Source organism: Cavia porcellus, unplaced genomic scaffold (genome assembly GCF_034190915.1).
Source record: "Cavia porcellus strain 051 isolate PalLab524CR breed Dunkin Hartley unplaced genomic scaffold, mCavPor4.1 scaffold_15, whole genome shotgun sequence".
NCBI classification, from domain to species: domain Eukaryota; kingdom Metazoa; phylum Chordata; class Mammalia; order Rodentia; family Caviidae; genus Cavia; species Cavia porcellus.
This window is the reverse complement of record NW_026947498.1, coordinates 20,819,725-20,841,014: the sequence shown is the minus strand read 5'-3', so window position 1 is coordinate 20,841,014 and position 21,290 is coordinate 20,819,725. Positions and strand designations below refer to the sequence as shown.

The 21,290-nt window shown below is 38.1% G+C and overlaps 1 protein-coding gene across 2 annotated transcripts in view; it reads left to right on the top strand.

Annotated features, from left to right (window-relative positions):
* The window catches only part of Cxadr (CXADR Ig-like cell adhesion molecule), a 58,718-nt gene that overhangs the window by 13,441 nt on the left and 23,987 nt on the right, over nucleotides 1–21,290 (top strand). For both annotated transcript variants that reach the window (XM_063224720.1, XM_063224718.1), the window contains exons 2-4: nucleotides 11,942–12,111; nucleotides 15,444–15,648; nucleotides 20,620–20,775. In XM_063224720.1, the coding sequence (XP_063080790.1) occupies nucleotides 11,942–12,111; nucleotides 15,444–15,648; nucleotides 20,620–20,775 (531 nt within the window). The remainder of the gene's footprint in view (nucleotides 1–11,941; nucleotides 12,112–15,443; nucleotides 15,649–20,619; nucleotides 20,776–21,290) is intronic.

The window sequence follows — 21,290 nt, the reverse complement described above, 5'->3', positions numbered from 1 at the left end:
TTAACTGTACCCCCAGCCTTTTTTATTTTTTATTTTGAGAGACTGTCTTGCTAATTTCCGTAGGTAGACCCAAATTTGCAATCCTGCTTCAGCCTTCCAGAGTGCTGAGATTATAGGACTACCTACCAGCCCAACGTCCATTACAGTTTGATGTCACTGTTCCCTTTGCCCCCAAATCAAGTATGTGAACTGAATTCTGAAGTCACTCCCATATTTTCTTTAATTGTAGGTTACTAGCTCTTTGAAACCATTAGTGGCTTATGCTTTCCTTATTTTGGATCCTTAGGAGAATTTACAAAGTCTGCTCTATTACCTAGTTTTTTTTTCTTACTCCTGAATTCTTGTCTCAGTTTTTGTACATGATTGCTTTCTTGTTTTGTTTTGTTTTCTGGAGACAGGGTCTCAACTCTCTATATAGTTCAGACTGGCTTTGAACTCACTAGGTAGCCCAGTGATGGCCTTAAACTCATGGTGATCCTGCAAACTCAGCCTCCCAAGTGCTGGGATTATAGATGTGCACCACCATGCCTGGCTACAATTGCCTTTGTTACCGTATTAATATACCTCTTTTCTGTCCACATTACTCAAGCTACTTTCCATTTACTAAGTTTCTTATGAGAAACAGTCCCTTGTTGTCATCAGTAGTGCTACCATAAACCTTGCCAAAGTTTCTCTATAAACTTTGTCAAGGTTAAAGTAAATGAAAAGTAACATGATAATGAATATAAAGCACCTTGCTGAGTATCAGGTGAATGAATTTAAACCTGAAGATGATAGTATTTAGTCATACCTCCATTGATGTGCCATTTGAGCATTTCCATTTTGCCATTTGAGCAAGGTCATTTTACTGGAGAGTACTTGGACTGTTTGGTATATTTATTTGCCTTAGCCGTTTGTTTCAGGTAGATGAGCTTGGACTTCTTACCTGTAACTCCCCTGCTTGTTACTGAGCATGTGAGGTCGCTTTTGTGATTTCCTGTTTCAGGGTACTTCAGTGAATAGGAATGCATTGATGAATAATGGCCTGGCACATCTGGGATCTTCACAGTTCTTACAATTGGGCAAGCACATTGACATGTCCTCCATGTTGACAGCAGGTTGCACTGATTTCTTTCCATGTTGCCTCAGTTTCTAATGCTTTTGTCAAGCTTGGCTTTTATTGAAATTGTAAACACTGTCAATTTTTATGTGAAATATATTTCATTGTTTTAATTCTATTTCTTCAATTCTGAATGTGCCTATATATTCTCATTAACTCCTTTTTTTTAGACCCTTGTAGGGCAGTTTTATTTTTATGATAAAATTGAGTAGAAACTACAGGCAGCTCTTCATAGTTCCTGCCCACATACTCCACAATCTCCTCACCCCCACCCAGTTAGCAGTCTTAGCTAAGTGGTACATCTGTTAAAGCCGGTGAAGCTACGTGGATGCATCACTACCCCTCAACGTGCGTAGTTTATATTAGGGTCACTCTTATAGAGTCTACAGATTCATGACATGGGCCACCTTTATAATATAGAAGACTTTAGTTGCCCTAAAAAGCTTCTGTGCTCTGGTTTTTCATCCTTTCAAATTCCTGTCAACCAGTGTTTTCTCTGCATGGAATGTCATAGGGTTGTAATTGAACAGAAGGAACGACCATCAGATTGGCTTCTTTCACTTAATGTACATTTAAGATTCTTCAAGTTGTTATGGCTACATTATATTTTTAATTTACTGTGCATTCCCAGGAAAATAACACTGTTACTTTCAATCAGGAGATATATCATGTGCATGTATTCTAGTTGAAGGTTACTTCGCTTACTTGGTTAATGTAGTGCCTATCAGAATTCTCCATTGTGAAGTATTACTTTATAGTAAGGGTTTGGTGAGAAGGTTCTTTGACACCATTTAAAATGTCCTGTTTCTCAAACTGTTACGCAGTAATTTTAAGCATCTTTTTTTTTCTTTTTTTAATTTTATTTAAGGAGAAAAGAAAAAGGCAGAGAAAGGGTACAAGTTATACAGATTTACAGAAAAAAAATAAACAGTAGGAAATCACTAGTTAATGGATTACATATTGTCATCTTAGAAATTGTTCAAGTCACAAAATTAAAGCATGTAAAGTGGACATTCCAACAATGATACTGCAAACAGTTCTGTTCAATGATCCAATAAAACTCTGTGATATCATTTTCTATCTTATATACTTAAATATACATGCAGTTATATAGTTTAGAGCACTTTCTTTTCCTCTCTTTTGTACAATGACTATTACACATTTTGGGTTTCATTGCTCCCACGGTTCTTATTACTTTTTTGGAAGAGAGTAAAACCAAATGTGACATAACAGAACAGCATCGGTCAAGTCAAAAGGGTGGACATAATAGATAATGTAAAAACATAATACAAGGTGATCAACAATGGTTACCATAATGCCTCCCGCTATCTCTAATAGAATTGCCTATATCATTAGTTATAATAAAATTGAACAAAACAGTAAAGAACAAAACCGACAAAACCAAAACATTGGAGACATTGTAGGTCTTCAAAAGTAGATAAAAGTCAACGAGAATGGGCGTTATAATGAATCTCATTATCTTCACAGCTGATGCCTAAACTTTCGAACCTGATACTATCCAGCAAAACAGAATAGGGGAACCTCAGTCAAAAACAAGATGGTGAGAGTAATACAGGGCTTTAAAACGAGATAATGGAAAGTCAAAGTGGGTTACTATAATATATTCTGCTATTTTTATTTATTTTTCCTTTAATTAAAAGGATAAAAATAAAAAAGTAAATAATGGAGTGGAGATTGAGATAAAAGAGGGCATAACAGCGAAACAGCGCAGATCAAAACATAACCATTTAAGCAGAATAGTGTTTCACCACCAGATAATCCTGACCTAAAAGTAGTTACCATATTGTCTCTTTCCTTGAAATCCTTGAGTACAACTTCGTATACTGTAGCATTAAATATATCAAAACAATGTAAAACCATTTAAGAGAATGACAGCATTACAGAGTATTTAGAATCAACTAACAGAAAATGAACAATAGTTTCTGTATAATCTCCTTGTCTTTAAAAGATTTTTGCTTATACTTTCGTACATAATAAAATCCAGTAAGATACAACCTATTTAGACCATTGGAGACAGAAGAACAAAAGCTTGATGAGACTTCAAAACAAGATGATACTAAATCAGTATTACCTATTAAGACGTCATTTTCTCCAAAATAGCTGTTCCTATCATCCAGTCTTCTCTGCCTCATTTCTGTTGAGCTCTTTTTCTGTCAGTAGCTGTCAGTGTGTCTTCTTCATTTTGTTCTCTGCTCCATTCGTTGTGGCCTCCCCGCCACTATTTCTGGATTCTTTGTATTTTTCTTTTTTTAGAATATCCTGCAATACTCTCTGTAGAGTTGAATTGGTGGTTGCAAATTCCCCCAGTTCCTCTTTATCCTGGAAGCATCTTGTTTTTCCATCAATTTCCAGGGACAGTTGTGCAGGATATCTCAATCTTGGCTGGAGATTATTATCTTTCAAAGCTTGAATTATTTCCCCCCACGCTCTTCGTGATTTGATGGTTTGTGCAGAGAAATCTGCTGTAATTCTGATGGGTGTTCCCTTGTAAGTGGTCTGTTTCTTGTCTCTGACAGCTTTTAATATTCTGTTCTTGTATTGAATTTCTGGAATTTTTATTATTATATGCCTGGGTGTTTCTCTGTTAGGGTTGTAGGTAGCTGGGGTCCTGTATGCCTCATACATCTGAGTATCTTTACCTTTTGCTAAATTAGGAAAATTCTCCTGGATTATTTCTGTGAGTAGCTTTTGTAGTTCACTTGTTTGTGTCCCTACTTCTTCTTTTATGTTCTTAATCCTTAAGTTATGGCTCCTCTTATCATCTTCTTGTCTTTGTATTATTGCTGTTTGTTTCTTTGTTATTTTTAAGAAGTTTTTCATTTCATTCTCCCATATTACAAGTCTGCCCTCCAGTTCAGATAGTCTGTCCTTAGTTTCTTTCAAGCTGTTATGCCAGTCTTGGATAGACTTCTTAATTTCTTGATAGTCCCTTTGAACCTGCTTCACATACTCTATGCTTTCTCTGTTTTCTCCATCAAACAATTCTCCCCTCTTTTTCTGTTCTTCCATTCCACCATCTGTTTTTTCTTGGGTGGTGCTTAGCATTTCTCTAACTATTCTGCTTACTTCTAGCTTCAGGTCATTGATAACTTCATTCCTGAACTGATCTATGAGGCTCTCTAGATGGCGCTTTATGTCTATTGGTGCGGTGTCTGCTATTACCTGTTTCTCAGGATTGGCGGCTGAGGAGCCTTTCTTGTTGCTGCCTCTTCCCATATTCTCTGTTCCTTATATATGCAAGCTTATATAGGAGGCCCAGCTTCTCTCCCTGTCAGCCACAGTCTGATCGAATTGCGCCAGTTAGGTGTTCCCCCCTACTGCAGCGCACCAGGGAGTTATGGACCAGGCAGCCTACACGGGGCCTGCCCCTCCCCGCCACTGTCAGGCTCTGGGATCTGGGTTGGGCTAGCCTACTGGGTCCGCCAGCAGCGTCACGCAGGCCAGGCACTTTTCACCAATCCCGCCTGAGAGGGGGATGTGTGGCTGGAATCGCCACCGCGCCCTGCTCCCGCAGGACTGCCTGGGCCCAGAATGTCCTCCGCTGGAGTTAAACTGTGGTAGAGTGTCAGTTTCTCTCACTCACCTCACCACAAGTCAGTGCACGCCTCCCTGCCAGTCCTGTTTTCGACTCCATTCGCAGACCCCCGTTCTCAGAGCTTTCACGCGTCTCTCTCCTTGCCGAGCTGACATAGAGGCAGTCGCCGCGTGGCGGGAAACCCAAATCACGGCTTCCAATGGCGCAGGCTCCAGCCTCCACACTGAGGCTTTTCTCTTCCTGTTTTAGTACCAGGACTGCGTTCCAAGTTGGTTTCTCTCAGCCCAGTTCGTTCCTGAGTCAGCAGAGCATATCTCCACCTGCTTATGTCTCCTTACTCCGCACCCTTCCTGACTTCTGAACCGAGCCTTTCAGAGAGCCTCCATAGTAGCTGTTATCTGTCCACCATGTTCTCCCGGAAGTCTTTTTTTTTTAATTGGTACCAGGAATCGAACTCACGACCGCCTGCTTGCAAGGCAAGTGCTTATGCCGCTGAGCTAAATCCCCAGCCCCAATTTTAAGCATCTTGATTGAAATAATTGTTGCTATGATTTTGCCAAGTAGTTATCAGAGATCTCTGCAGGGAGCCCTGATCTGCCAGGTGTTACAGTTTGTGGTGAGAGGGAAAGAGAGTAAAAGACAAAATGGCAGTGCATCAGGGATCTGGAATGACCAGTTGTTCACAAGGAATAAAAGACCAAGAGGCAGCCAGAACCTTGGCATTTATTGATTGAGGGAGGGATTATTGGATGACTCAGAAGGAGGTGGTGATTTTAAGTCAGGAAAATCTGTAATCTTAGTCTGTTTGTTTTACTCTTAGTAGCTGAGAGGGATGGCCCACCCCAAATGGAATAATGGGAAATCTCAAAAGATAATACCAAAAGTCCCAAGTCTCCAGTACTTCCTTTGGGAAGTATGTAAAACTAGCCATTCTTAATTTGTGGTTCCCCAACAAATGGTGATTTTCAGACTTCTAAAATGTTAAGTTTTATACCTAGTGTCATAGCTTCTATGTGTTTTTGTTTTCTATCTTCCTGTAAAGCTCCATCCTTCAGAGTAGAGACATATCTTCCAAGGCCTTACTAGAGTTGACAGTGAAGGCTCGGAAATACTATGATGAATGCATGTCACTTTGATGCACAGCTGGAAGTCAAACAACAGTGGAGAAACTCTAAAATCCTAGTGACTTGGAAATTGGAGATTAAAAAAGCAGGCAGAAACTAGAAGACAGTATTATTTTAGTCAGTGCCAACTTGGGACATGATTCAGTGTGTTTATGTTTCAGGACTGTGCATTTATTAATTGGACTCTGCAGATACTGGTGGCTTGAAAATACGTTGCATTTCATATGCAACATATATGTTTGAATAAAATATAAGAAAACTTGATACTTTATTCAGTTTTTAAACCATTGTTGAATCTACAAATGATTTTATTTTAATTTTAAAGAGGATAAAACCAAGGAAAATAAAACAGAATAAAACCAATCAAAATAAACCAGTATAAGTAATACAGGACTGAAATCAACAATAGTTACTATAATACCTTTCGTTGTCTTCAAAAAACTGCAGCTATCTTCAGAAATAGTAGAAATTGAACAGAATAGAAGAGAAACAATAAAAATAAAACAATGAATACAATAAAGGATTTCAAGACAAGCTATAGTAAATCCAAAATTGCTATCATAATGTATCTTGCTATCTTTCAAATAGCTGCTCCTGCCATTTAACATAAACAAAACAAAAGAGAATAAAACCCAGCCTAACAAAACAATGAAAATGATACAGTTTCCAGGCAAAGATCTCTTCCTGGTTCTCTGCCTCTACAGTTCACTAATGGGGAATGGCACTGGCTCACGGAGAGAGGCTGGGTCTGGCTCCCTACAAATGATTTGCAAGTTGAATTATCAAAATAAAATTGGGCAGGGTTAGTACAGAATCTCCAGAGACACTGCATGAGACCAAGTGTCTGTTCTTTGTCTTATCTGATCTGTGACTATTGCATCTCTCAGCACTTGAAAAACCTTTCCATGTTGCTAGGAAACCCAAGAACTGTTTTTGTACGATCTTAAGATTTCAGTTCGTTTTTAGTACAGCACAATGAAGAGCAGTTGAATATTTAAACATACTTTGAAAAAGAAACACTAGCATCATTTAAAAAATCTGTTTATAATTTCTTGAGCAGTGTAGTCATCTCTTGATAGCAGGGGGTCTAGGGCTCTTTTGTAGATTTTCAAACTCACGTATGCTCAGGACCTTAAGTAGAATGGTGTAGGACTTACATGTAATTGTATTACATCCTACAGTAGATTGTTATTTCATCCCTGGATTGGTTATAATACGTGATAAGATGTAAATGCTATATAAATAGTTGTTATATTGTTTAAGGAGTAATGGCAGGAAAAAGAGTAAATGTTTAGTACAGATGAAATTTTAAGGCATAATTATCTTCTGTTCAAAGTTGGTTGAATCTGAATATAGAACCCACGGATGTGGAGAGCTAGCTTTATGTATGCAAAAAAAACAAAAAACAAAAAAACAACTCAGAATAAAGCCAAAATGAGCATTTAACTTTTTCAAAACCTCAGTTCTCAAAAATACAAGTTGCTGTACTATTAAAGGTGTATATCTTGGCAGATCATTTTTATATGCACATTGTTATACTTTGGGGTCTGCACTGTCTCCTTCATGTGTTAAGAAGTTAGATGCCCAGTGCTAGGGATATAGCTGAGTTGCACAAGCACCTGCCTGCTACGTGTGAAGGTCCTGAGTTTGACCCCCGTGTTGGTCCTGGGAGATGATGAGAACATAGGAGTAGGGCCTAGTGGAAGGTAGGTACACCATGGAGGTCTTGCCCTCCAGGGCAGATAGGGACCCAAGCCCCTTTCTGTTTCTCAGTGTTTCTCCCCCTCTCCTTCCCCCATTCCTCATCCCTCTTTCACCCTCTTCTTTCTCTTTCTCCCTCTCCCTTTTTCCCTGCCCTCTGTGTGCTGAAACAGACTTACCACAGGCTCAGACCAGGTGACCAAGTACTGAAACCTTTAAAACTATGGGCCAAAAGTAAGTCTTTTCTGTGTTTAAGTCAACACTTTTTTGTTGGCTTCTATAAAACGGAAGCTCAGAAAGCACATTATGACTAAAAAGGATGTGTTATCTACAACAATTTTACATTCTGACTTACATACATTTTTTCCTCTTGTTTGGGGGCTTATATTTTGAAATAGAAATTTTCACTCCAGGATGTATTTACATTGCTCATCTCTTACTTGATATGTAAAGTATTAATAAACCAGCCAGGTGTGATGGTGGATAATTATATTCCCAGTACTCTGAAGACTGAGGCAGACTGATTACAATGAGTTTCAGGCCACCCTAAGCTAAGAAGGAAGTTTATCATCAGCCTGAACTGCATAGCAAGACCCTGTCTCAGCAGCAACAATAATAAAGTACTAATCACCAGACAAATTAAATGCAGGCAACAAATTTAGTGCTATAGAAAGGAGCATTTGAAATAGGAATTTTTATGGCAGATTAATGCTTCCTCCCACCCCGCATTTCTAAAATTGAGCAAACTTCTAATCCAATCAACAGTATCCCTTTCTCTAACAGGAGATAGAGGTACTTGTGTAGTTTCCCTGCTCTAATGGAGCTAGTGATTTAATGGTATATCAGGATTTTCTTTTTTAAATTACTGTTTTGTTTTGAAACAAAACATATTCCAGCCTGGCTCCAATATATGATCCTGATATATAGGGTTATAGGCACTGTGCCTGGCTGTATGTGCATTTTAGAAGGTTCTAAAAATGCAAGGTAACATGGAAAGAAGATAAGCTCATCCCTGTCTACATGTAACAAAGCCCTGGATGTTAGGTAAATCAGCTTCATCTTAAAACTTTAAAAAAAAATCCAAGATAGTGTATGTTACAGTAAGTGCCAGTTAAGTGATCCAGATAAAATATTGTAAGCATTCATTGGATGGACAGAAAAAATCATCGTAATGTGGAGAAGCAGAAGAATCCCTCAGGGAATGATGTGAAAATGGAGCTGAGTTTATTACAAATGATTAAAAGTATTCATGGGTTTAAGTATTGATTTAGAAGAAACACCTGAGGTTATACATAAAAATATCACATCCTAATATTAAATAGATATGTGGATATGAAATGGAGTGATACGTATTTTGGGAGGATAATATATAGTCTGTTTGGTCTGACACAGTAGGTTTTGGATGTGTCATAAAGTATCCCAGCCTGAGACTCAGAACACCGAAGTCTTGTTCCCATAATCCTGTTGGTTTCCAGGTTAGGAGATGCTAAGGTGTTGGGAGCAAGGCTGGGCTTACTCCTGGAGCTACAGAGCACGGGTGTTGATAGGAGCTGAGTGTGACAGACAGGATCCTGAGGTTGGCAGACTCCTCAGTTCTTTCTCTTGGGGGTTGTTCAGACCGTGGCAGGGTTCTACTTTTGGTCAGAACAAGGGTAGCCTCAAAATTAAGGGAAGAGGTGCAGAGAATTTGTATACATTTTTATTTTATTTTATTTTTTTTTTTTTTGTCTTTTTCATTTTTATCGGTACCGGGGATCGAACTCACGACCGCCTGCTTGCAAGGCAGGTGCTTATGCCGCTGAGCTAAACCCCCAGCCCCTTGTATACATTTTTAATCTGAGGAGATTCCCTTAAGTGCTGTTAAACAAAAGCCTGAATGTACCTATGGTCTTAAATGTAGCTTGGCATTTCTTTAGTTCTCAGTCTCTTGGCTTCAGCGTTATCAATATGTCATTAAATCTGATAGTTTAAGTCCTTTAATTAAGTTTATTCCATAGCTAGTAGAAAGGATCAGGTCATAACTAATACTTCATTTTAGTTCTGTTGCAATTTATTTGAAAAACAGCATCAAGCAGTCATCATGAAGAATTAGGACATTGGATTGATAAAGTCCTCATTTTGCTCTAATGTGTAGGAGATGGGGAAGAATAAGACAGGCTGCGGCTACCAAACCATAATTTTAGTGCTTAAGTCTTCTTCGGGTTGTCCTTTAGTCCTGCATGTCAGCATCAGCAGTACAGTAGCCCAAGTGGTCGAGCTGCTTCTTAAACAGAAAATGGTACAACTTAGGTTTTTATGTGTAGATGTGTGAGTTTCCAACTAGGAAAATACTAGGTTATTATAAAGAAACCATAAAGAGGACAACTCATGCTGTACTTACTTTCGTGTTAAATAAAATTTTTATGGGATGTCCTTTATACATTCAGGGTTTTAAATCAGGTTGATAACTTGTTCAAATGTTAATCTATTTGAAGATAGGTATTGAACAAACTTATTTTTATGTGAAAATTAATATTTAAGCTTTCCTTTTGAAAAACACATTGATTAGACTTTCATACACATCATGAAATAGAACCATTTCATTTAGAATTAATTTCCACCTTTTATGTGTGTAAGAGATACTAGCTTTGTCAGTGAAATTAGCTGGGGGTGGTTTGAACTCAGTTGCAAATTGTTTAAGACATTGCTGATGAACTCAGTGAAAGAATATTTACAGGGAGTTTTTGTTTGAAACTTGTATCTTCTTTTATGTGTTTCTCAAATATTACCATTTGGGCCAGGCATGGTAACACACTGCTAATTGCAGCACTCAGGAAGCTGAGGCAGGAGGATCACCATCAGTATGAGGCTAGCCTGAACTACACAGTGAGGGTAAGGACAGCCTGAGCTGCGTAGTGAGCCCTACCTCCTAAAGAAATAAATAAATGAATGCCATTCAATGTTATTTTTTTAAATTGTGAGCTAAGTGGAAATTTTGTATAATGTGAATTTCAGAATAAGACAAGATTTTAAGAAGGCTTTTAAAAAATAAAGTACAATTGCTATTTTATTCAAAAAGGAAATAAGCAGTAAAAATTTCTTAAAGGTAACATTGAAGCCAACTGTTTTGGTGAATTGTAAAACATAGTCACACATTATTTAATGTTTGGAATAGATTCTGAGAAATGCATCAGTAGGTGATTTTATCATTGAGTGAAGGTCTGAGTATACTTTCACAAATCTGTGTGGTATAGTCTACTGTATACATAGGCTGTGTGATGTGGCCTATTGCTGTTGGACTACAAACCCCTACAGCCTGGCACTTTACTGGATTGCTGTAGGAATTGTAATACAGTGGTGTTTGTATGCTTAAAAATACCTCAACATAAAAAAGATTCAGTAAAAATATTGTGCATTAGAGATTATTTCAGCTCCATTTTAATCGTATAGAGCCACTGGCAGGAAATTTCTTTAGCTGAAACATTGTTGTATAGAGCATGACTATAAATCATTTCTTTTTTGTATTGATCAAAATTTTTGCTTAGAAATGTTTAAGCATTCAAGACAAGTTATAGCATTAAGTGTAATAGAACTTTAGAATTAAATACTTCACAGAAAGTGTGTCAAAATGTATTAAATCTGCGTGCGCACTAAGAACAATGACTTCTCAGTATGCATGGCAATGTGATTAACATAAATTAGTATAGCCTTGGATTGGTGACATTACTGATCTTTCAGAGAATCTAGCTAACCCCAGTTTTAACCAAATGCTAGGGTATAAAAACCCTCTTACCAGTAGAAATTTAGATATAAAGATATTATGTTGGGAATCTTATGGTGTTTTGTAATGGTTGACACATTGTGACAACTTGAGAAGTTTAGAAGTTTACTCTTGTTCTTAGTCAAAAGGCAGAAAAGTGATTGAAGTTTAGAAGTTTAACTAAGTGACTCATCACAGGGCCAGTGGCCTCACTTTGTAAACATTCTGAGCCTGTGCAAGAGGAGGGCAGGAAGATGGAGTGAATCTGCACCTGCCTGGAGTGAGAGGTGTGGCCCGCTCACAGCCAAGGGAGGAGAAGAGGCTTGCTCCACCCTTTTTGCTCTTGTTGGTTTTGCTATCTTCTGCCACTTTAAACTGTTACCCCTTACTATGCCACCTTGCCTTGGAGCCAGCTGGTTATGGACTGAAACCCCCACCAATTGCACCTTTCCTTATTTAACTTTGAGTGTTGGGTATTTTTTCCCAGCAATGAGAAAGAAAAGTAACCAATACATGTTCTTAAAGGGTGTTCTGTACAAAACCAGGTAGTACTAATAGAGTCATTTCATTTTTACAAAGGCACTACTGAGTGTGAGCTCCATTCCCAAAACCCATCCTGTGTCCCCCACTTCATTTTGCTTCCCAGAGTGTCTACACGGCCCAGTTGCTCTTATTCAAGTAATAGCAGACGCTTAGTTTCATTTACGTGTTTCTTTCTACAGATCTCACTAGAAGTTTGAGTATCACTCCTCCTGATCAGATGACGATTGAAAAAGCCAAGGGGGAAACTGCCTATCTTCCATGCAAATTTACTATTGATCCTGATGACCAGGGACCACTGGACATTGAATGGCTGCTGTCGCCAGCTGATAATCAGCAATTGGATCAAGTGGTGAGTTTAAGAGCTTGCTTTCTGAGCAGACTTTTGTACAACTGTCCTCATGTGTGCATCATGTAGATGGGGTGTGTAAGCCAGGAAGAGAGCCCTGACAACTCAGCCTTGATCTATGTGAGGAACGTGACCATGCTGGGGGAAAGTGACGTCACCTTTTGATGACCTGAAATTATAGAAGAAAAGGTCTATATAGTTTTTTGCAGAAAGCTTTTATGAAGGAACTTTCTGGTAATTCCAAAATTCTGGATTTGTATAGTTTAGAAGGTAGAGAATAGTGGGCAGGCTCTGGAGCGGGCTTGACCTTGAGTCAGCAGCGTGTATAGTGTGTTGGGGACGGTGAGGAAACTACCTTGTGTTAAACATTTGAGAAAAGCAAATTCTAGGATTTACTTGAGAACTCTGATACCAGTAGAAGGGCCATGAGACGTAACACAGTATAAAGCAGATTTATATTGTTATTACAGAATCTGCTATTAGTTCAAGTCACATCCTGTATGATGAATTTCTTAAGGTTAAGTCTGTATAGAAAAAAAAGTCTGAAATACTTGAATTATAAAATTTTGAAAATATCAAAGTATTGTTACAGTATTTTTTCTAACCAAAGTAGTAACAGCCTAGTGTAGAAAACTTGGAAAGCTAAAAATACTACAAAAAGGAAAAATTGTTGAATATTTTCACCTCCAAATATATATATCATACTTTGTCTTTTAAATATTTCACTTTATTTAAAATGTCCTTATTAAAAAAATCTGCATTCATAAATTATGTTAGACTAGGGAATGAATACACGTTCAGACACTTGTGATGTATGTATTTAGGAAAAGAAACTATGTTCTTACTTATTGCCTGTGTAAAAGAAGGATTTAATTAAAAGCTGAAAATAAGATCATTCGGTGTAATGACTGAATTAGTACAGTTAGATAACAATATTTTTGGCAAACACAGTCAAACTGCCTGCCATATATTTGTGAAGGAAGTAATAAGGTGATTCCTAAGTTGTCAGAAGCTAAGGCCTCTCTGTCAGAGACTCTAACCTCTGGCCCGATTCTGCCACTGAAACTTCCTTCTGTCTTGTAAGCAAAATAAATTGAGCCTGACTCTTCCTGGTTCCTCACTCCATACCAGTTCTCTCTCCATCGTGTCCTTTCTCTCTCTGGGGAGCTGGCACCCTGAATGCAGGTGTCTCACTGAGGTCGTGCACTTGATTTTGCCAGTGCAGTGTCTGTCCTGCTGGATGCCAGGCTTCCGAGGCATGGTTAAGATAGGAGAACATGGGTCGTCAGTGCTCTGTCTGAGGTACATGAGATGAGTGAAGCCCTTGAGCAAGTGCAGATAGAGACCAAGAAGCACAGCGTGCCCTGAGCCATTATAGTATGTCTGTTAATGGAAAGAGGACCCCTGTCTTCCTGCTTGAGTGGGAGGCCCAATCTTGCTGTCAACAGGAGTTGTGAAATAACTTTGAAACCATGAATGTCTTATTTATCTGTTAAAACCTAACCTCAAACCATTGTACAGTAAAATCAGACAAGTGGGATATTGGGGAGAAATCGATAAAGAAGAGGATGCTAACAAAGAATTCTAGCTACTTTCTATGTTATCTGAAGACGTTACAATGATAGACACAATGGTTAAGGATGAGGAATTGGATTGGCCTGCAGAGATCCTGAAGATTGGGAATATATTCTGCGGAGTGAATCATTAGGTGTATCTGCCACGGTGTGACTGTAGAGTATAACGACACAAACTTAACAATGACTATGAAATAATCCTATGGGACCATCATTGTATACAACAGGTTCCTTGGTTGACTGAAGCATTGTTATATGGTGCACGACTGTATTTTGCAGCCTTAAAAGACACTGTAAGGTGAAAATTAATATACATTTGAAGAGGAAGAAACAAGACCAGGGTCACGCAGCTGGCAGTAGATAGAAGTTGAAATTCAAACGTAGTTCTCTGTAATTTCACATTTATAGTCCTTTGCACTGTACTGTCCTTTATGCTCCCCCATGTCCCATAAACTTGTTTCCTCCTATAAAATAGGTATAAACTTATCCCACCTCAGAGTTGTTAGAATTCAATAAAATACTGCACAGGTATTTAGCTCTTGAGTGATGTTGTTACTGTGGCCAGCAGCTCTGGCTTGCATCTTTGCTGAGATGCCTGCTCAGTGTTCCCTTTGCCCAGTGCCATCGTCCTTGCAGGGATGTAAAGGGGAATCAGAGAAGTATAGATTTGCCTAGTAGTTTTCATGGGAAAGTGCTGAAGACTCCTGAGGTATATAGTGTGGCAAAATGAACTATTAAAAGCAAAATGATGACTTTATGGCTTTTACAACAAATGGGTAAATAGGAAGCTAGGGCAGGCTTGGTTGTGGAGTTCAGTAGTGCTGTTGACAAGTGGGTGTGGTGAGAAGTGGAGCAGATAAACATGGCTCATACTTACTTGAGTGAGCCAGCTGTGGACTGACAGGCTGCTTTGCAGACTTAAATAACAAAATTATTCGCATGGTATAGACTACAGGCATTTTCTTGATTATTCTTTGGGTTTTGAATCACTTTCTGTCCCTTGGTTGAATCTTATGTGAACAGAACATGGGATTTTAATAGCAAATGTGAAAATTTATGAATGTTATTTTTGAGCCTGTTAGAGATGACTACTGTTTTCCTCCAAACCAAACTTAACACAGACTTTTTTTCCCCTAAATCTAGTCTTTGATCACTGCCATCAAAGCATATATATGGTTCAGAAAACTCAGTGGAATATGAAATGGGCTTTGCTTTATCACAGAAGGTTCATTGAAAGCTCTCGCTAACCTGAACATATGTATCTTGAAAACTCATTTCCTAACTCTGTACAAGATTTTATACACTAGAACCCTCAGGTGTCTTCTAAGTAGTAGTAAGGTAAAAATAACGTTGTCTTTGGATCACACGGGTAAATTTTGATAAGCCTTTTTAGAGAGAAAGGAGGTGATATATTTTTGATTTTGTACATTTAATTCATTCACTGCAGTCGTGGAGGCACTTGGAAAGTGGAGTGAATTGGAATAAACAAATCTGTATCCTGTGAGTCTTACAAATCTCCTATTATGGAACTATGTTATGTATTTTATGTTGGATCTTGGTTTCCCCATTTAAAATTGGAGCATGGGAATAAACTCAAGAATCTCACTGGTCTCTTTCTGTTTTCTTATTCTGTCTCTTGGATGGTTGTAGGTTTTCTCATCATACATTGTTCTGTTGTTTCAGTTTTTATATTCTATACTATTGATGTATCTATAGTTCATTTAATGAGTCATTTTTTGTTACTGTTTGGTTTTCTTTTAGATTATTTTATATTCTGGAGACAAAATTTATGATAACTACCATGAAGCTCTCAAAGGACGAGTACACTTTACGAGTAATGACCTCAAATCTGGTGATGCATCAATAAATGTAACAAATTTACAGTTATCGGATATTGGCACATACCAGTGCAAAGTGAAAAAAGCTCCTGGTGTTGCAAATAAAAAGGTCTTGCTGACTGTCCTTGGTAAGTTATTTTTATTTCTATTAACCAGTTAGCAACAGGAGGAGTGATCACATACTATATTATAGAGCAACATTGATGTAAGGTAAACTTTTGTTTCTTAGAGTTGGAATTTTCAAAATTAAATTTGTAGTGTGTTTGATTGTTCTCAAATAGTTAAGATATCTATCTAACTGTAGCAGGAATGAGTCTTTTATATTAAACCTCTAGTCCAGCATCTGATCCTTAGGGTGGACAAGGAGGAAACCCTGACCCAGTCCCCCCCCTTTTAAGCTCTGTGAAGGATTAACTGTGGTCAGGTAGGCCTTGAATTCAAGCCTGGGAGGGTGAGAAGAGGTAAAACAGGGGTATGAGAAGGAAGAAGGAAGTCACAGCTAAAGGGAAGTAAGGATGACTAATAATCTGATCTAATGAGACTGTCACAAAGCCACAGAAGAACTTCCCTCTGTGTTTTCAGATGAGTCATGACAGCTGCTGGAGAAACCTCTAGAACTGTTTTCCTTAAAAGTGAGAATTGGAAGGAAGCTTATCTAACAGCTTTCTCTGTAAATTCTCCTGAGTATTGTGGGGAAAGGTTAAATGAAGTGCCCTCCAGTGACCCAACTAAGTCATAGTCCACTGGGAGCACTTCTTTGCCTGATACTTCCATTCTGAAGGAGTTCCCAACATGGCACTCATAGGTTAATGAAAGTGCATTCCATTCATTCTGGGTGCTGTGTGGTCACAAACCCAGATGACACAGTTGACTGGATGTGAAGGACAGCATCGTTAGAGCCTGCCCTGCTCTTTCAGAACACCAGGTTCACATGGTTACAGCTCAATAAAGAAGCTGAAGTGGGTAGTGATAACAAAGGAATTAATAGGTAGTATTGTGGCTTCCTATCAACAGTGCCCTCTGCTGGAGTCTGACAGGGTCTATTATTGAGACCTTTTGGATTACAGAGTTGGTTGGAAAGAGTACAGCATGTGTAACCGATAGTTTTCTGGGTGTATATAGTGCACTCAGACAGTAGCATGCTGCCAGGCACAGTGGCAATAGCTGGGATAGTGGTTCACTCAACTCTGACCCTAGATGTCCTAGAGGATTTGCAAGCCACTGATAACAGGACAGGGCTTCTGCTTCCACATACTCAGTTTAATTTTGAAATCATTTTTAGTTTTGTAGAAAATTATTTTAAAAATTTTATTAGTATATGTTTGTAGTGCATATCGATTACATTCATTGGAGTTGATAACATGTACATAACACTTCTTTTTTTTTTTTTTGTCTTTTTCGTTTTTATTGGTACCAGGGATCGAACTCACGACTGCCTGCTTGCAAGGCAGGCGCTTATGCCGCTGAGCTAAATCCCCAGCCCCGTACATAACACTTCTTAATCCCCCCTCCTTTTTTTTTTTTTTTTTTGCTAGCACAAATTGAAAATTTTGAAAATACTAGGAGTTTTCCCCAATGTTAACAAAATCATAGTGGTTATCAAAATCAAGAAATTAACATTGGCATAATACTGTTAATTACAATATAAGCCAAATTTGAATGTCACAGTTTAATACCACAGTTTTTTCTCGCATGGAGTCTAAATTCCACATTGCACTTAATTAAAGTCTCTGTAAGATCCTCCCATCATAGCGATTCCCATCATATCAAGAGATACCTGATGTCATCTTATTTTAATCATGATCAATTGGTTTAAGTTTTTATCTGATGAGCCTCTCCACCAAAAAATTACTCTTTTCCTCTCTGAAATTAAAAAAACCTTGAGGCATCTACATTGAGGCTGCAGGTATCCTGTCTCCCCCCGCTTTTTTTTTTTTTTTTTTTTTTTTTTGGTTTTAGCATTTATTGATGGCTTTTGTTAGGCCTAAGAGTGATGCTAGTGTATTTTTGCAGTTCTGAGGATTGAACCCTGGGCTTTTGCATTGTGTCATACCCCAAGCTTTCTTTAAAAAAATTATTGTGAGATAGGCACTAAATTGCCTGGTTTGAACTGAATTTATAATCCTGTATCACCCACCCAGACTGCTGGGATTACAAGTGGTTAGTTTTTGAACCAAATAGAAGTATATCTTGTGCCATACAGGGGTTTAGAATGTATTTCCTAGAGACTTATAAGGTAGCCACTAACATGGAAGGATGATGATGTATAGTGGTACCTTGACTCATGAACTTTCCACAATTGTGGTCATAAACTGAATTCTATGAACACCAAATCAAATTTCACTATAAGGTCAACATTGAACCTTGAATTTGATTCATTTTCATCCAGTGTGGTTTGCAATGAGAATTGTGGAAAGAATTGTGAACTGGAGTACTACTAACATACATATGATACTATTAAAGTACACAGCATTATGAAGTTGGTGGAATGCAGTAGTCAAGTATAGCTTGATGGTCTCATATAGTTTGTCAGAGAAGAATTGCTGGCTTTCCTGATGTTCATGGAAGCAAAAGTTCTAAGGAGGATGCCCACCAAAGGTATTTTGAAAACCAACCTTATGGTCAGCAAGAATGTCATGGGTTAAGAATTAATGTTCCTTGTGGTATAATGCTTGGAGTGGGCATGTGAAAGATTCACACTTTCTCGCTCACTAGAAAGTAGTTGGGCTGTTCCTAAATGATGTTAAAAACTAGGGTGATAAACTTTCTTTTGTGGATAAGAGTACATTGAAATCTTAAAGTCAGCAGGACCCTTGAGTTTGTAAGCCACAGCTTTCAATAATTGCTCATTATTGGATATGTTTGGGATAAGAAAAAGAGATGTTTTTAGTAAGAACTAGAATTAGGATTAGACTATTAATGAGTACTTGCTGCTTGTATGTAAATAGCATTGTTTTAATCTCATTTGCCAAATTTACTTACCCAAAATTCAGTTGATATAGTCTCTAGGGTAATTGGTTCAACCTGGAAAAGAAACAGTTTTTGGTTTTGGTTTTTTTTTTAGAAAAATCAGTAATGCAGCTAAATGCATCTATTGATCTCTTTTTTAAAACAATTCTAGTAGTAACAGATGAAGGGAAGAAATAAATTTGTTAAGGAATATTAAGAAATTTTGAAGTTGTGAGATTATGATTAACAACCTTAGTAGCAGGGTACTCCACTGGGTCTGACAAATCTTGCTGACCAGCTTTGGGAAACACTTTAACATTGTCTTAAAGAGTTGAGCATATATCTACATATGACCCAGCAGGAAAATGGAAAAAGGAAAATGTATAACAATATTTCTTAAGTGTTCAAGCAGTAGTGTTTATAACAGTGCACATTTGTAAACTCAAACCTTTATTCATAGTGGTGAAGGAATAAAAACTCATCAGGACTGAAAGATGAAAATTAGCTTCAAAAAAAGTAAAAGCCGACTACACAATATACCGTAAACATTTCTCTCAAGGTTGTAGAACAGCAGTAAAAAACTATTACAATTTTCCCAATGTTACCCCCAGACCTACTTTATTTGAACACTTAAGATAGTGTCCACTCCGCACTTAATGCCCACTTCTTATCTCTCCTCAGAATCAGCCAGTTGAGAGTTGTCCTCTGCTTTCTCGAGAGTTTCCCCAGTGTCCTCTCTTCTCCTGCTGGTAGCATTCCATGACTCCTCATAGTGCCTTCCAAGGTTAATCTGATTTTGACAGGCTGCATACTTACTTCTGGTCAGTTTGGCTGATTAGGTTATAATAGTATCCCCAGGACAGCAAACAGTTTTCAGTAGGGGGCATGAATAAGTGAAAATGTTATACTTATTCATTAGTGAACTGTTAACCTGCAGTAACAGAGAATGATTCCCAATGGGTACAACAACATGGATCAATTTCAAAAACATCCAGAATGAAAGAAGTGAAACAAGTACATGCCGTATGGTATTTTCATTTGTATGCTGCAGAAAGAGAACGCAAGAGTTTGACAAGAGATTGACTGCAGCTAGCATGGGGGAACCTTTCTTTGGAAAGGTCTGGACTGATGGATGTAGTCAGCCTTCTGTATCCTGGGGTTCTGCATCCTCAGACTACGCCAACTATGAATCAAAAGTAATGAGAGAACAAAGTATGTCTGTAGTGAACATGTATAGACTTTAAAAATACTTTTCTCTAATTGTACATTATCATTGCTGCGCATGTAGCATTTACTTTATATTAGGTACTACAGGTAGTCTAGAGGTGCCTTAGCATCTCTAGGGCATTTAAGCATCTGGTATTTTGGTGTCTACAGAGGGTCCTAGAACTGATCTCCCCATGTGGGTACCAAGTGATTGCTGTGTGTACATATTTGTTGAAAGTGATCAACCCACATGATTAACTGGTAATTTTAGTATATGAATGTCTTAGTGAAGTTCAGTCAAAGGTATGCAACACCATAGTGGTGATAAGTTGTGAGTAATGAAGCTTAGTAGCTACTAAACAGTTACTCAGAGAATTGTAGAAAACAGCCTGAGTTGTAGAAAACAGCCTAAGAAATATATTTTTTAATAACACTGTTGTCTCAGTGGAACTGAGTTAGCATACATATGAATGATAAATGGTTCTTGCTGCACTAAGTGAATTGTCCCTGTTATCAGCATTTTTGATTATAAATCCTGATTGTCAGTGTGACTTGGCAAATACTCATAGAAGACCACATTTCCAGTATGGAGAATAGGTAAGGAGTGGAGGGGGCGCTTCCTTGAGTGTCAAGTCTCCCAGCTCGCTTCATCCTCGCTTTTTTCATATATGCCCATGGAATGGAGGGCACAGAGCTGTGCCTGAGATGCTGCCAACCTCCTTATGCCGTGGCTGCTTGCCTGAGCTTGTTCTTGTTTTATGTTTGACAAGCTGAGTAAACTCATGTGACAACCTGTTGTGATCTGTCTTTTGTTAATTCTGAACCCAGGACCAGCTGATAATGAGTCAGTTATCATTGGTTATGCACCATGCTGTGTGTTTAAGTAACTTATTATAAAAATAAAATTCATTTTTTATGAAGTTGAATTTATTTTGTTTTTTCAGTTAAGCCATCAGGTACAAGATGTTTCGTTGATGGATCAGAAGAAATTGGAAATGACTTTAAAATAAAATGTGAACCAAGAGAAGGTTCACTTCCGTTGCGATATGAATGGCAAAAATTGTCTGACTCCCAGAGAATGCCTACCCCATGGTTAGCAGGTAACTGCTAATGATACAAATTGGACCATGTGCCACTGATTTGGTCTTAGATCTAGTAGGGCTTGTGTATTTATGTTACATATTTTTAATTCCCAATTCTCTCTCTATACATGGAGATCAAGGTTTCCATGGGAGTTATTTGCATTTATGACAGTTTAGTGTCATGTAGATGAAGAAATGTTTCTATAATAATTTCATCTTTTAGAATATTAGTTTCTCCACATTTTATTTTTATTTGGTTGGAAGTATGTATAATGACAAATTAGTGGCTATTCTGAGTATTAGGATCTTGGGTGTTTCAGCTAGATTCATGTTGATGCTATAGTGTTCCACTCAAGGCTGCTTTGTAAATCAGAGAGGAGGGGAGAAACCTGTATGATGCAAAGTGCAGTTACAAAACAAGTTGCCTAAATCTGAGCATTTATGTGTTTCTTATAATTGACCTGTTAGTTCAAACTGATTGTTATGCTCTACCTCTTTCTACCCACCCGCCCTGGTCTTCAGTAAGTTTCTCT